The 15,786-nt window shown below is 42.9% G+C and overlaps 1 protein-coding gene across 1 annotated transcript in view; it reads left to right on the forward strand.

Moving 5' to 3' along the window:
- LOC117503844 (CUB and sushi domain-containing protein 1-like) overlaps positions 1 to 15,786 on the forward strand; it is a 2,069,078-nt gene that overhangs the window by 915,058 nt on the left and 1,138,234 nt on the right. The window contains exons 4-5 of the mRNA XM_034163109.1: positions 2,228 to 2,422; positions 2,873 to 3,080. Coding sequence (XP_034019000.1) covers positions 2,228 to 2,422; positions 2,873 to 3,080 — 403 coding nt within the window. The remainder of the gene's footprint in view (positions 1 to 2,227; positions 2,423 to 2,872; positions 3,081 to 15,786) is intronic.

The raw sequence follows: 15,786 nt of genomic DNA on the forward strand, positions 1-15,786 counted from the left end.
CGTCTGAGACCAGCCACTCGGACAGCTGCTGAAACAATCGGTTTGCATAACCAAAGAATTTCTGCACAAACTGTCACGTTGGAGAGGTGTTCTCTTCACGGATTAATCCCGGTTCACACTGTCCAGGGCAGATGGCAGACAGCGTGTGTGGCGTCGTGTGGGTGAGGGGTTTTCTGATGTCAATGTTGTGGATCGAGTGGCCCATGGTGGCGGTGGGGTTATGGTATGGGCAGGCGTCTGTTATGGACGAAGAACACAGGTGCATTTTATTGATGGCATTTTGAATGCACAGAGATACCGTGACGAGATCTTGAGGCCCATTGTTGTGCCATACATCCAAGAACATCACCTCATGTTGCAGCAGGATAATGCACGGCCCCATGTTGCAAGGATCTGTACACAATTCTTGGAAGCTGAAAATGTCCCATTTCTTGCATGGCCTCCATACTCACCGGACATGTCACCCATTGAGCATGTTTGGGATGCTCTGGACCGGCGTATACGACAGCGTGTACCAGTTCCTGCCAATATCCAGCAACTTCGCACAGCCATTGAAGACGAGTGGACCAACATTCCACAGCCCACAATTGACAACCTGATCAACTCTATGCGAAGGAGATGTGTTGCATTGCATGAGGCAAATGGTGGTCACACCAGATACTGACTGGTATCCCCCCCCCAATAAAACAAAACTGCACCTTTCAGAGTGGCCTTTTATTGTGGACAGTCTAAGGCACACCTGTGCACTAATCATGGTGTCTAATCAGCATCTTGGTATGGCACACCTGTGAGGTGGGATGGATTATCTCAGCAAAGGAGAAGTGCTCACTATCACAGATTTCGACTGGTTTGTGAACAATATTTGAGGGAAATGGTGATATTGTGTATGTGGAAAAAGTTTTAGATCTTTGAGTTCATCTCATACAAAATGGGAGCAAAACCAAAAGTGTTGCATTTATATTTTTGTTGATTATATATATGTGTGTGTGTATATATATATATATATATATATATATATATATATATATATATATATATATATATATATATATATATATATATATATATAAAAGCTGGTCACTTGAATGTATCTTACCCTGAATCCATTGCACACACCCAGCTTAGTATGTTCCAGTAATACAAATACATATAGCACAATGTGTACACCGTGGTGAGGCACTGTGGAGGTGATCCAGGTGGAACTACAGCTGTTATATTCTGTGGAACTGTGGTATTGTGGTCACATTTAGAAGTTGATTTTGGCCTCGTTGTACCACAATACAGCTGTTGAAGTGTGTTTGGCTCAGAAAAGCCATTCAGATACACACATCAAAACAGATTAGATGTATTTCCATCTTGTCAGTCAAACCCAATACTGATATGTTGTGATAGTAATGCAAACATGCTGCGTTTGGTTAACTATCTCTGCCAACCTACAGAAGAGGATAGACAGCATTAGATTGTCCTTGTGTTGTCTGTTTGGAAACAGTACTGATAAAATTAGACAAAAGCAAGGAGAAAGACCAGGTAGAGGAAAGCTGGTACCTCAGGTATTAAGGATCATGATGGTATTTATTGCTGATTTTGCACATTCATTCCTTCAATTTGTGCCGCTTATCTGGGTCTGAGTCACAGTGGCAGAAAACGAGAATAATTCATTGGACACTTCCCTATCCTCTGTCATCACTTCTGAGTCTTCCTTGGGGATTCTGTGATGTTCCCAACCCAGCTATACAAATATAGCAACTTCTGATCAATCCATATCAATTTCAGACTTAAAATAATGTACTGATTTAAGCCCCAGCAATTTTGGGTTAAACAACGCCCACTTCTGCTTTAGGCCCCGCTCACTACGAGTACAGATACAGATACAGATAGTGGCGTACTCGCTCATCCCTATGGTATTGTGAGAAAAAGTTGATTTTGATATTGTGGTGCATTTAAGCACATTTGAAATGTTTTATCTTTTGCAGTTATCAGAATGACAAATAATGACAAATTTTCTTTGAGCTTTCACCTGATATTTACTCCTCTATCAAGTTACCATAGTAGAAAGTGTAGAAATTTTACAGAGATCAGCTGTCGCAGGCTGATTGGTTGTTTGGGTGGTTGTTGTGTTAGCATTTATTTGTTTCGTTTTTAAAGCTCAAACGTTTGTCTGTAAAACATGACCATGTTTTATAGGCTAACCCTAACTCTAACCAAAATTCTATCTTCTGTTTTATAGTTTTGCCCAGTCACACATGTGGCACTCCTGGCCTCATTCCAAATGGAATCATTCATGGTTCCCGGTACAACATAGGGGACAAGATCCGTTACAGCTGTGAGTCAGGTTTTGTACTGGAAGGACACAGCATCCTCACATGTATTGTATCACCTGGCAGTGGAGCACAGTGGGACTTCCCATCACCTTTTTGTAGAGGTAAGCCCATCTTTGGCTTTTCATTCCACTTGTGTTCATGAGCGTGTGTAAGAGTACTGTGTTTGGTCCTGTGTGAACACAACAACTCAAGAGTTTTTATGCAATTTGGACTACATTTGGTGAATGACTGAGGGTCAGGCAAGGACAAAGTACTGTAATTCAATTTAGAGGGGAAAAAAAAGATTCAATTCTATTTGAAAATTAAGGATATTTAGAATGGCTATTTTAAGAAATTGCTGAAAGATAGACACCCTCATATACCATCTTTGTATTGGTTTTATGACCTGTAACTAGTGATGGCTGTATGAGGTGTCATGAAACAGCTGTGTAGAGTACACATCAGTTTGAACTGTATTTTGAAATATCTATTGGGTTCAGGTTCATATCTATTGGGTTGTTGATTGGAAAGGTGCTACTTATTCTAATCTGTTATTCTTTCTTTTTCCCCAGCGGAGGGAGCATGTGGCGGGACATTAAGAGGGACTGCAGGTTCAATAACAAGCCCCGGATATCCTGCAGAGTATGAAAACAACTTGGACTGCACATGGTCAATCCTTGCTGAACCTGGAGACACCATTGCTTTCATCTTCAATGATTTTTTATTAGAGGACAAATATGACTTCTTGGAAATCAGCGGGACAGAAGCACCAAGCATATGGTGAGATACGATTTGTATGCAGACCACTCAGCTGGACAGAAATAATCATGGCAGACACATTGTTGTGAAAATGAGCGGCAGTGAGGCTTCCTGTGATGAGGAGAGCCACAATATGTAATTTAAAACTCACACAGAAGCACTGTTGATCTCGGAAAGGTCAGTGTTATTTTCATATTTTCTGGGCTTTTAATGTATGGCACATAAACAAATACACAAAGTAGACACTGCAGTGCCATTCTGTATATCAGATGGCGACACAGGATATTATTTTCAGGAATTAGCAGCCTGGAGGCCTTATTGTTCTATTCGCTGACTTGTCCACTTTAAAGAGAGCAGTTGATGTTTTGCACTAACTCATCCACTTTCAACAGAGTGTATAAAATTAAAAGCAGGCCTAATGGTATTGTTGAGGAGCACACTTACAACCACTGATTGATTGGCTGCACGGGAGTCCTGTTGATTTGGCAGATTTATGTATATCTTCCAGGGAAGGTGATAAATTGTTGTTTCAGATCCGTTTTCTGTGGGCAAGAACAGACTCTGAGTTTTCTTTTTCTAAAGCAGGCCACTGTTGGTATTTGCTGTTTGTTATGAAAGTCATACATGATGGTGGATGAAGTGTGTTTATCAAGGTCTGTCCACTAAAATGCCATATTACCAAAGCAGAATTACATATTGACGTGGAACCAAAAGATAATGGACCTTTGACCTTGACATTTATAAATAGTAAAGTGTTTTTGTACATAATTTCATATGTAATTAAACAAATTCCCCCCCCCCCCCCCAAAAAAAAATATATGCCTATATAGTCATTGTGATGGTAAAAGCAAATGCTAAAGTTTTTATCACTACAACAATACCAAACCCATCGATATAATGCGTTCTAAAAATTTTTTACAGCCTCTCCGAGACATCCAGTTTCTGTGCCTGTTGCTTGAAATGATAAGGAGCTGTTCTTTGCTGTGCCAGTGTCTCTTAAGCCTCGTCCATACAGGAGTAGATTTAGATGTAGCTCCGGGAGTACGGGGTCCGGGATCCTTTGCTAAGGGCTATCTGTTCTGTGTACGACCGCAGCAGGAGCTTGGTTCGCATTGCCGGTAGTAAGTCAAACCTGTTTCCAGTGCACGTTGGCCTCCGCCAGGACTGCCCTTTGTCACTGGTTCTGTTCATTATCTATATGGACAGAATTTCTAGGCGCAGCCAGGGTGTAGAGGGGGTATGTTTTGGGAACCACAGAATCTCATCTCTGCTGTTTGCGGATGATGTGGTTCTGTTGGCTTCATCAAATCAGGACCTTCAGTGTGCACTGGGGCAGTTTGCAGCCGAGTGTGAAGCGTCCGGGATGAAAGTCAGCACCTCCAAATCTGAGGCCATGGTTCTTGACCGGAAAAAGGTGCTTTGCCCTCTACAGGTCGGTGGAATGTCCTTGCCTCAAGTGGAGGAGTTTAAGTATCTTGGGGTCTTGTTCACGAGTGAGGGACGGATGGAGTGTGAGATCGATAGACGGATCGGTGCAGCATCTGCAGTGATGCAGTCACTGTATTGGACCGTCGTGGTGAAGAGAGAGCTGAGTAGGGGGGCAGAGCTCTCGATTTACCGATCGAGCTACGTTTCGATCCTCACCTATGGTCATGAGATTTGGCTTATGACCGAAAGAACGAGATTGCGTGTACAAGTGGCCGAGATGAGTTTCCTCTGCAGGGTGGCTGGGCGCTCCCTTAGAGATAGGGTGAGGAGCTCAGTCACTTGGGAGGAGCTCGGAGTCGAGCCGCTGCTCCTCCATGTCGAAAGGAGCCAGTTGAGGTGGCTCGGGCATCTTTTTCGGATGCCGCCTGGACGGGAGGAGGCCCCAGGGAAGACACGCTGGGTCTTTGTCTCTCGGCTGGCTTGGGAACGCCTTGGGGTTCCCCCGGAGGACCTGGGGGAGGTGTTTTTGGATCGGGACGTCTGGGCGGCTTTGCTTGAGCTGCTGCCCCCGCGACCCAACTCCGGATAAAGCGGTAGAAAATGGATGGATGGATGGAATAAGCAGGAACTTACTTTGAAATAAATGAAATGCAGAGATGCAGCCTAATAACTTTGAAAAATAAAAATTAGCAGCTTGTATTTTTATTCTGACTTGAGTTCATTTAATCTATTTTTCTCCTCCCCAGTCACATTTTGTGCTTGAACATAAAACAACTACATCATCTAAAATAAATATCTTTGGAAAATAACAACCTGTTAAAGTTCAGAGTTCTCAGCTGTTTCTGAACATCACTGCATAGTTTCTCCACGTCAGGTTTTTTTAAACACAATTGTATGTGATTTTTATTCTGTTCATTTATATATTATCATTTTTAAGGAATGTGACCATTTATTTCATCTCATTTCAGTATAACTGTCACCGACACGTGCACACGGTGTGAACAGGACGCACTGTCAGAACACTCCAGGGTGTAATAAAGGCAGCGCCACAGTTTTGTGTTGCTTTTCACTCTGTGCTCAACGTGCTCTCTCACTCTGCACTGACTGAAGCGAATCCACCCCCGCCTCCTCTCCTCTCCCTCTTCACAGCGAGCCGACACACACACACACACACACACACACACACACACACACACACACACACACACACACACACACACACACACACACAGCTGCAGCGATCGGACCCAGGCCTAATTTTAGAAGGCTTTAAGCAAAGCCGGCCACTATTTTTTCGGCGTCTTTTTTGAAAATTGACCACCCAAATGACGGCAGGATGAGTCGATTCCCGCTTCCGTGTGCTCCCGTGTGCTCCCGTGAACTTTTAATTCCGTACCGTCCCAATCACGTGATAAGTAGCAAAGTTGACTCCCATCGCGTGGGAATCCCACAGGAATCCTGTGACCCGTGGGATTCCCGAAAAAATGTCAGCCTCTGTTCAGAACACGGCAAGACAAAAATCAGGACTGTGAATAGGCGCTGGAAAGTGTACAAAAGACAACAATCTGGCAGTGAAGTGAAGGACTGTGAGGTATAAATACACGTGGAGTACTCAGGATGTGAGATGAGGAACAGGTGGTGTTAACGAGGTGCACGTGAGGAAATACCTAGAAGGGGGCATGGCTAGTGAACAAAGATTATACACAGGCAAGATTGTGAGGAGGGGAGTGCACAAAATGGAGTGATGTAAGAGACAAAGACACGTGAGCGGGTGGCAAGAGAGTGAGTGAAAAAAATGAGGCAGGTTCAGTGAATACAATCAAATATAAGTGAGGGACAATGACATGAAAAATGGGCAGGATATAATACAATTTTTAGAACGCATTATATCGATGGGTTTGGTATTGTTGTAGTGATAAAAAACAGAACAGAGCTAAAATGGAAATCAAGGGCAGGATATAATACAACAACAAACCAGGCATGAACATGAGAACTGAAAGAAAATAAACACCAAGACAAAATGAAACTGGAACTGAATAAGAAAACAAAGTGACTAAACAAGTTAAAAATAAAACAGAGACTGTGATTAACAAAACCTGACACTAAAGCACAACAGATATATAACAAATGAGAAGAACAATATAAACAAGTGGTAAACAATGAAAACACAAACTGGCTGAACAAAACAAGAACAGAATTGGACAATGGCTAAAGTATAAAAGTAGCAAAGAAACAAAGTGGCAAAGCAAAATAGAACAGAATAAACCCATGCTAAATAACTAATAAAACAGAGCTGGGGCAGACGGTCGGTAAGAGGAGGAAAAATTTGAATCGAAGCCCAGAGCCGGCCAAAATCGTGACAGTTACCCCCCTCTATGAGGTCGACCCCGGCGGACTCAGAAAGGCACAACTGGCACTCCGACAAAGGGAGAGAGGCGGGGGACCCAGGACGGGGGCCAAACAGAGGCGGGAGGCCCACCAAAAGCCTGGAAACCCTAAGAGTTACTGACATCTTGACCAAAACTGGGGAAGGGAACCCTTGGCTGACAAACGGGACAAAAAAACCCCAGTAGGCGGCCGGACACCAGGTATAACCTGGCGCCTAAATAAGTAGGGAGGCCGGCATAAGACCAGGTCCGGGTGGCGGCCATGAGGCCTCTCAAAACACGCAACAGATTTAGGGGACCAACAAGCAGGAACACATGGTTTTATGGCAGAATTAGGGGCCCCTTGAGGAACAGCTCTAGATCCAAAACACCCTTAACAACAAAGGGCAATAACCACTTGCTCAAGAGTAGAGACCATGAAACGGGAAAGCCAAAAAAAAAAAAAAAAAAACTGAAACAAAAGCAAAAACCCTAACATCCCAAATACCAAATGTAGCATCAGGAAGAATATAATATGTGTTTTAGGATATTTGAAATTATCACTTGTGGATAATTTGACCTCGAATACTGGGGGCAGCACCTATGACTGAATGATATTATAACAAGGTTATAATATCTATGATTTTAGGGTCAGTCAATAGGAAATATTAAAATGAGTCTCTAATCTTCAGTAGTACGTTCTACATGTCAAGTCCGACCCCCTCTGTAAAACCATACAAAATCACAGACAACTTCACACATTTAAAACAGTTATTTAACTCAGTCAGGAGTTAAATAACAGGACACAGTAAGGCAATTTGATGATGATGAATTTCACTGAGCAATTATTATATGACATTCACATAATTTGGTTTAGTTGCGGGAATTTAAGAATGAATTTCATCCTAATCATCAGGGAATTTACTTTGGTATTTATTCATGTGAGATTGTTCATGACGGTAAATAGAATAAAATAAAAGCCACTATTTTATCTGACACCATAGCTCGGTCTTACTTGGATGCTGTGCAGATCGGTCTCCGTAGGTCAGGGGCTGGGATTTGTCTCATTTTCAGTCAATGATCTGTCCGTCACACAGCTGCTTCAGGGACCTTGACAAAGAGACTCTGCCAGTCACCCCACCCAGTTTCCTTGGTTACTGGGGATGCTTTCTGTTGTTAGGCTGTGACTTGCGGCCACGGTTCAAATCACTGTTGACGTCTCAGCTGACCTGGATGTTTTTATCTCTGCAGTGCTTGTAGTCTGGGATCGTCAGAATAAAGGCTTGAGTGTCTTTATTTATTCCATTAACCAAAACAAATCTTTGTCTTTCGTCGTTATCTTTGGAAGCTGGATCAAATCACAAAACTCGATACAAAAGTAGTTGACTTTGTAAGAAAAATGTTTGCGGGATAAATTTGGAGTTCAAGAAGAAAAAAGGTTTTAATTTGAGAAATCGCAAAAGGAAGTTAAATGCGCCTGTGTGTTTAACTTTACAACAGTTGAGCAAAAGTTATCTGTAGAAATAAAGGAAAAAGTAATTTCTTGTTTGTGTGCACAAATAAGAAATAGGTTTACATAGCACGTGGTTGCAGACAAAGGGTCATAAAAAAATTTGGTTGGCTAGGCAGCGTCTCGAGATGCAAGAAGAGAGAGCATAAGAGTAAGGGTGTGTAAGAGATAAGAGGCCGATTCCCCGGGGGCGCCTGCTTTTAAAGGGTTAAAAGCTCCACCCTCAAGAATTCTGGGTACTGTAGTTTTCTTCTTCGTTCCTTCGTCAGGTTTTATAATAAATCAGCGTCTGTTATTCTTAAAATTCCCGCTTACAAACCAAGCAAGTCCTGTATTGCAAAACTTTAACAAACACCATTTCCTTAGAACTATCACACACGATTATATATGAAAAAGCACATTGGATAAACCTTCTACAATCTATGATCAGAGCACGAAATACCAGATATATCAATTTCATGTGTGAGGTTAAACAATCACGTTTGTTTCGTTTTCTTCTTTTTTTTCTTCTGGTTACAACAGCAAAGTACAACTTTTTAAAGGTGGTTAAACTTTATAATACTGTACAAGGTAGTTACCTGCCCATCCCCAATTTGTCCAACAGGGGTCACTCTTGGTTCATGGACTGGAAGGGACTGGGTTTTGGATTTCATCATAAAATATTATATTTGTCAATCCTGCATTGATTTGAACCAGACAAACTGCAGTGTGATTCCCAAGTTGATGGCAGTTTGTCTGTGGTATGATTTTACTTGAATCTTGTTGTAAAGACATATTTGTTAGACTTTGGAAAAATAGGTCTTTCTGGGGTCTGTGTTTTTTAGATGAGAAAAGAGTTGGCAACATCTGGGTTCTGTGCTGATAAGGTTATTCACAGCTCCATGAGGAATGCACTTTAGAGAATCTTAAATCGTGTTAGTGGTGGGGGTTGATGACAGTTGGCCATCCTGTGCTATGGTCAGGAAAGCCTCCTTTTGACAACTTGATATTTCCCATGTCTGGGTTGGAATGGGTTCCTCTTTGAAGAATGCTTTTACGACTTCTGATTAATGCAAACTTAGGAGGTTGAATGGTGTATGCAGGCTCCTTGCTACACAAATGAATAGAAATGCCACCCATTGTCTCCAAATCCCTAGTCCATACAGACGAGCATGAGAACCAGTGTTCAAATGTGCACAGAAGAGGCCTGAATAATTCAAGTAAGATGTTAAGGTGTCCAGCCAAAGAAATTTTAAAAAAGACACACAGGTGTGAAATCCAAAACCATAAAAGGTTCAGCATCCGATTACCACATAGCCAAAGTAATGAAATCCCATCAGGGAATGAGTCAATCCCAAAAAAACCTTTCCATCAAAAAATACAGTAAATAACTGATCCCTCCAAATGAATTTGAAATATGATCAGAACTGGAAAAACACTTTGCAGGCCAAAGAAAGGACTCTGACTGAGTAGTGTTGAAACCCACAAACTGACAACCAATCACTGAGGAGGACCTTAAGAATGAAATAAAGCTGCGGCACAACATAAAACACATAAGAAGTGCACATGAAGCATATTTCAGTATAAGATATGGCGCATGTAACAGAATTTCGATCACAGCACAAAAGAACCATTTTAAATTTAGACCTGGTGCCTTTAAGAAATTTTTAACAGGTTCACAAGATAATTGTTTAGGTTCAAATGTGGTGTTTTTAACAGATTTCTCACAAATTCACTGTCATGAACACAGATCAGCGTAAACTAGAAGAAAAGAGAAAAGACACTAACCATCCCACAGTCACAGTTTTCAGAGGCTGCCTTCAGAACTGACACTGGCTCAGATCGCAGTAGCTCTGGGACAGCAACACAGTCTGTCTGCGGGTGGGTGCCCCCTCTGGAACCGCCACTGGCATAGACAAAGGACAATGAGTGACTCCTTCAGCAACCAATGAGGGCGGATCTGTGGCTGAGCACATGGAAGCTAAGATATCAGCAGGCGAAGATGAGGCAGCAGGTTTGTGTGACATCATCAATGAATTGGCCACAATGCCTACGGAAGTAGAGGCTGAGCAGACTACAGGTGAAAGAGAAGCAGGGCCGGCTGTGAGTGATCCACTCGGTGGACAAGACAACACGATGTGCGCGTGACGAATTCTGCCACTGCTGGCGAGGAGCACGCCGTGACAATTCTACTTCTGTCAGTGCAGTGCATGCCAAGACGAAACTGACATCAGGAGGTAGGGTGCACGCTGCGACTGAGGCTGGGCACAGGAGACGTGGGCAGCTTGACTTGCTCATGAGACATGGGCTCCTCTGGGCTCCATGATGATGTGACTTCTCCCGATGGCTCTATTTGTGATCTCAGTGGCGAGTGATCAGCTGATCTTGGAGGAGTGATCGCAAAAGAGGGTTCGGGCAAAACTGGAGCTGAGGTGATCTCTGTGGCTGGAGCGCGTGATTCAGGCTGGGATGCTCTCAGCCTTCGAGGCATTGGGAACGGCGCTACATGGAGAGGCTGCACTGTTGGAACCAGCGACCGGGACGCATGGCCCCGCTGGATCTGGCGGCGTCAATGTGGACACTGCTTGTTTTCTCCATCGTGCTGGCTTCGGGGGCATCTGGAATGTGACTGGATGTGATTGGATTACAGACTGCATTACAGGAACAGAGTGCAGAAAGTAAGCAGCTAACTTCGGTGTTACTTCATGCCTGGGTGGAGCGAGGGCGGCGTCTAAAAGCGTGATGATGTGTGGCTCCTCACAACAGGTGGTGGTGAGCTCGGACTTGAACAAAAAGTCTATGGGATCCTTAAAGCAGGAAGGGACCTCACCCTGCTCAAACATCATTTTAATGTCTCTCATCTCTTTGAATGTGGTTAACAGCTCTGGCTCAGCTAAAAAGATTTGACCGAGAGCCGAAAAAATGAGTTGTTTGCTCTGCTGACTGCAGCAGTCCTGAAAAAAAAAAAAAAAGTCTTGTATCTTGTATCTTGAATAATGACGTAGCCGTATACTGAAGAGTTAATTGCTCTGACTCAGAATCTTCGTTCTCATCCAAATCAATCCAGTCTGACTCGTCATCATCATCATCATCATCATCAGACGGCAGGTAGGCCTCAGGGTGCCTCATCCACTCTGGAAGCTTCTGTCCACAAAAAAACGTTATCCAGGCTCAGAAGCTCTGGGAAATAATCAAATAGACATGGATATGAATGAACAAAATCCCAGGCTTGTTTAAGATAATCAACCTTCTCTCTGGGAACACAGCAGTCTCGAAAACAAATGAAAAAGAAGGAGAAGTTAGCAAAAATCTTCTTTATCACCTCATTGTCTTGAAGCACAGCAACAGTGTCCGTGGCAGGAGTGGAGCCTGTGGAGTCCATGTTCTGGCCAGATTGTATTGTCAGGGCGGGCGGCTGCCCGGCACCCAGTGCGGCTGGACCCGCAATGCAGACTCCCAGACTAGGCTTTGGTGAAAGAAAAATCATTGTCTTTATTCCAGGCCTTGGTTCAATACACATGTGGTCAGTCAATGAGGCAGAAGTACCAACAGGATTAGGCAGAGACACAATCATAGACGAGCAGGGTTCAGAGGCACAAGCAAACACAAACTTCTGGGATGAGGCAAGAGGCATGGTCAAGGGGTACAGAGCAGGATTCAGAGCATGGCAAGACAAAAATCAGGACTGTGAATGGGCGCTGGAAAGTGTACAAAAGACAACAATCTGGCAGTGAAGTGAAGGACTGTGAGGTATAAATACAGGTGGACTAATCAGGATGTGAGATGAGGAACAGGTGGCGTTAACGAGGTGCATGTGAGGAAAGACCTAGAAAAGGGCGTGGCTAATGAACAAAGATTATACACAGGCAAGATTGTGAGGAGGGGAGTGCACAAAGTGGAGTGATGTAATAGACAAAGACACGTGAGCGACACAAGAGTGTGAGTGAAAGAAAATGAGGCAGGTTCAGTGAACACAATAAAATATAAGTGAGGGACAATGACATGATGGGAGGTGCAGGGGTGTGCAGTGGAAACAAATGGCAAAAAAAAAAAAAAAAAAAAAAAAAAAAAACAGAACAGAGCTAAAACAGAAATCAAGGGCAGAATATAATACAACAACAAACCGGGCATGAGCATGAGAACTGAAAGAAAATAAACACAAAGACAAAACTAAACTGGAACTGACACAGAAAACAAAGTGGCTAAACAAACTAAAAATAAAACAGAGACTGTGATTAACAAAACCTGACACTAAAGCACTACAGATAATATAACAAATAAGAACAATATAAACAAGTGGTAAACTATGAAATCACAAATTGGCTGAACAAAACAAGAACAGAATTAAACAATAGCTAAAGTATAAAAGTAGCAAAGTAACAAAGGGGCAAAGCAAAATAGAACATAATAAATCCATGATAAATAACTAATAAAACAGCTGGGGCAGATTGTTGTGAAAGTGTAGTGACACGGACCCACAACAGCGGGCATAAATGAACGGACAATAGAAGGAGTTAAATTTGAACACTTTACTGACGATAGGAGGCTCGACGATAGGAGACGTCCGTCTAGAGAAGAACCGGAACCACACGATTTCCTCCACCACCGAACCCGAAGGATACTGGAGCCGCCAGGTCCCGAGTCCCTCAGGTGGCCACCGTCTCCGCGTGTCGGATCTGGTACTGCTGGCGAAGAGCAAAGACAGTCAAGTGTGGGTGTGTGTACACCCAGTAACAACAACGGTGGGAATTCCACCTCCACCTCTAACACACACTCATGCAGCGTCTGTCTATTCACTTATCTGGCGGAAAGCAGAGCGAAGCAGTCGTGGCCCACGCCGGTCCTCCGGGGAGACAGCTGCAACAATGTATCTACTGGAATCAATATTGGAATATTCAGGCTGAGAGTATTACCTCCGTAGAAGAACGATATCTCGGCGACGTGGTGGAGGTGTCATCCTGCTTTTATCCGGGGTGAAGTGCAGATGATCGGTGACAGCTGTCATAGTTGATGAGTGACAGCTGTCACCTCGGCTGTTCCTGTGAGGCGGCAGCGCCCTCTCGTGCCTGAAGCCCGCACTTCAGGCAGGGCGCCCTCTGGTGGTGGGCCAGCAGTACCTCCTCTTCTGGCGGCCCACACAACACAGATGGTGGGTAAGAGAAGGAGGAAAAATTAGAATCGAAGCCCAGAGCCAGCCAAAATCATGATACACTCTCCTTTTACAGCACACAATTTCCTGGATTACTTTGAGAATAACATAGAAGACATTAGGTTAAATATATCCCAGCATGCCTTAACTGAGCCACGACACACTACTATTGAGGCCATTACTGAGGTATTACCTAGATTTACAGAATTTGAGAGTATCTCCCTAGGCATGCTGATGAAACATGTAACATGAAGAAAAAGCACAACCTGTTTATTTGATCCTATACCAACAAAACTGTATAAGGACCTGTGGCCCACTCTTGGGCCGACTGTGCTGGAAATTACAACCCCAATTCCAGTGAAGTTGGGACATTGTGTAAAATGTAAATAAAAACAGAATACAATGATTTGCAAATCCTCTTCAACCTATATTCAATCGAATACACCACAAAGACAAGATATTTAATGTTCAAACTGATAATTTTTTGTTGTTGTTTTTGTGCAAATATTTGCTCATTTTGAAATGGATGCTTGCAACACATTTCAAAAAAAGGGATGGGGCAACAAAAGACTCGGAAAATTGATGAATGCTCAAAGAACACCTGTTTGGAAACAGGTGAGCGTCATGATTGGATGTAAAAGGAGCATCCCCAAAATGCTCAGCTGTTCACAAGCAAAGATGGGCAGAGGATCACCACTTTGTGAACAACTGCATGAAAAAATAGTCCAACAGTTTAAAAACAATGTTTCTCAATGTTCATTTGCAAGGAATTTAGGGATTCCATCATCTACAGTCCAAAATATAATAATATCCAGAAATGCTGCCACCTTCTCTTGGCCCAAGCTCATTTGAAATTGACAGATGCAAAGTGGAAAAGTGTGCTGTGGTCTGATGAGTCCACATTTCAAATTGTTTTTGGAAATCAGGCATGTCGTATCCTCCGGCCAAATGAGGAAAAAGACCATCCAGATTGTCACTTGCGCAAAGTTCAAAGGCCAATGTCTGTGATGGTATTGGGGTGTGTTAGTGCCCATGGCATGGGCAACTTACACATCTGTGATGACACCATCAATGCTGAAAGGTACATCCAATTTTTGGAGCAACACATGCTGCCATCCAAGCAATGTCTTTTTCCGGGACGTCCCTGCTTATTTCAGCAAGACAATGCCAAGCCACATTCTGCACATGTAACAACAGTGTGGCTTCGTAGTAAAAGAGTGCAGGAACTAGACTGGCCTGTCAGCAGTCCAGACCTGTCACCCTTTGAAAATGTGTGGCGCATTATGAAGCGCAAAATACGACAATGGAGACCTCGGACTGTTGAACAACTGAAGTCATACATCAAGCAAGAATGGGAAAGAATGCCACCTACAAGCTTCAACAATTAGTGTCCAAACACTTATTGAGTGTTGTTAGAAGGAAAGGTGATGTAACACAGTGGTAAACATACCACTGTCCCAGCTTTTTTGAAACGTGTTGCAGGCATCCATTTCAAAATGAGCAAATATTTGCACAAAAGCAATAAAGTTTATCAGTTTGAACATTAAATATCTTGTGTTTGTGGTGTATTCACCCGAATATAGGTTGAAGAGGATTTGCAAATCATTGTATTCTGTTATTATTTGCATTTTACACAAGTCCCAACTTCATTGGAATTGGGGTTGTAATAATCTTTCCTTAACTTCTGGATCTGTTCCTAAATGTTTCAAATCTACAGTGATTAAACCATGACTTAAGAAACCTAATCTTGACCCCAGTGTATTGAAAAAGAACTATTGGCCGATATCAAATCTATAATTTTGCTCTAAAATTCTGGGAAAAAAAAGTGGTGTCACGGCAGCTTGTGGACTATCTTACTGATAATAATCTTTTTGAGCCACTGCAGTCTGCTTTTAGAAAATATCATTCCACAGAGACAGCTCTCACTAAAGTGGTGAATGATCTTCTTATTGGATGTCTCAAAACTTCCTGCTTTTAAACTTTGATAAGACTGAAACGATGGTTCTTGGTCCAGTGAGACATTGGCATCAATTTGACCAGTTAACGCTCAGCCTAGGCTCATGTGTCATACATCACACTGACAAAGTGAGGAACCTTGGGGAAATTATTGCTTTCTTCCACCTGTGAAATATAGTGAAGAGTCATCCCATCCTGTCTATGGCTGATGCTGACACCCTGATCCATGCATTTATCTCTTCTAGATTGGCCTACTGCAATGTTCTATTTTCTGGTTTAAAGTTCGACCACATTACAACCATTTTGGCATCCCTTCACTGGCTTCTTGTTCCACTGAGA

This window comes from Thalassophryne amazonica, chromosome 2 (genome assembly GCF_902500255.1).
Source record: "Thalassophryne amazonica chromosome 2, fThaAma1.1, whole genome shotgun sequence".
Lineage (NCBI taxonomy): Eukaryota > Metazoa > Chordata > Actinopteri > Batrachoidiformes > Batrachoididae > Thalassophryne > Thalassophryne amazonica.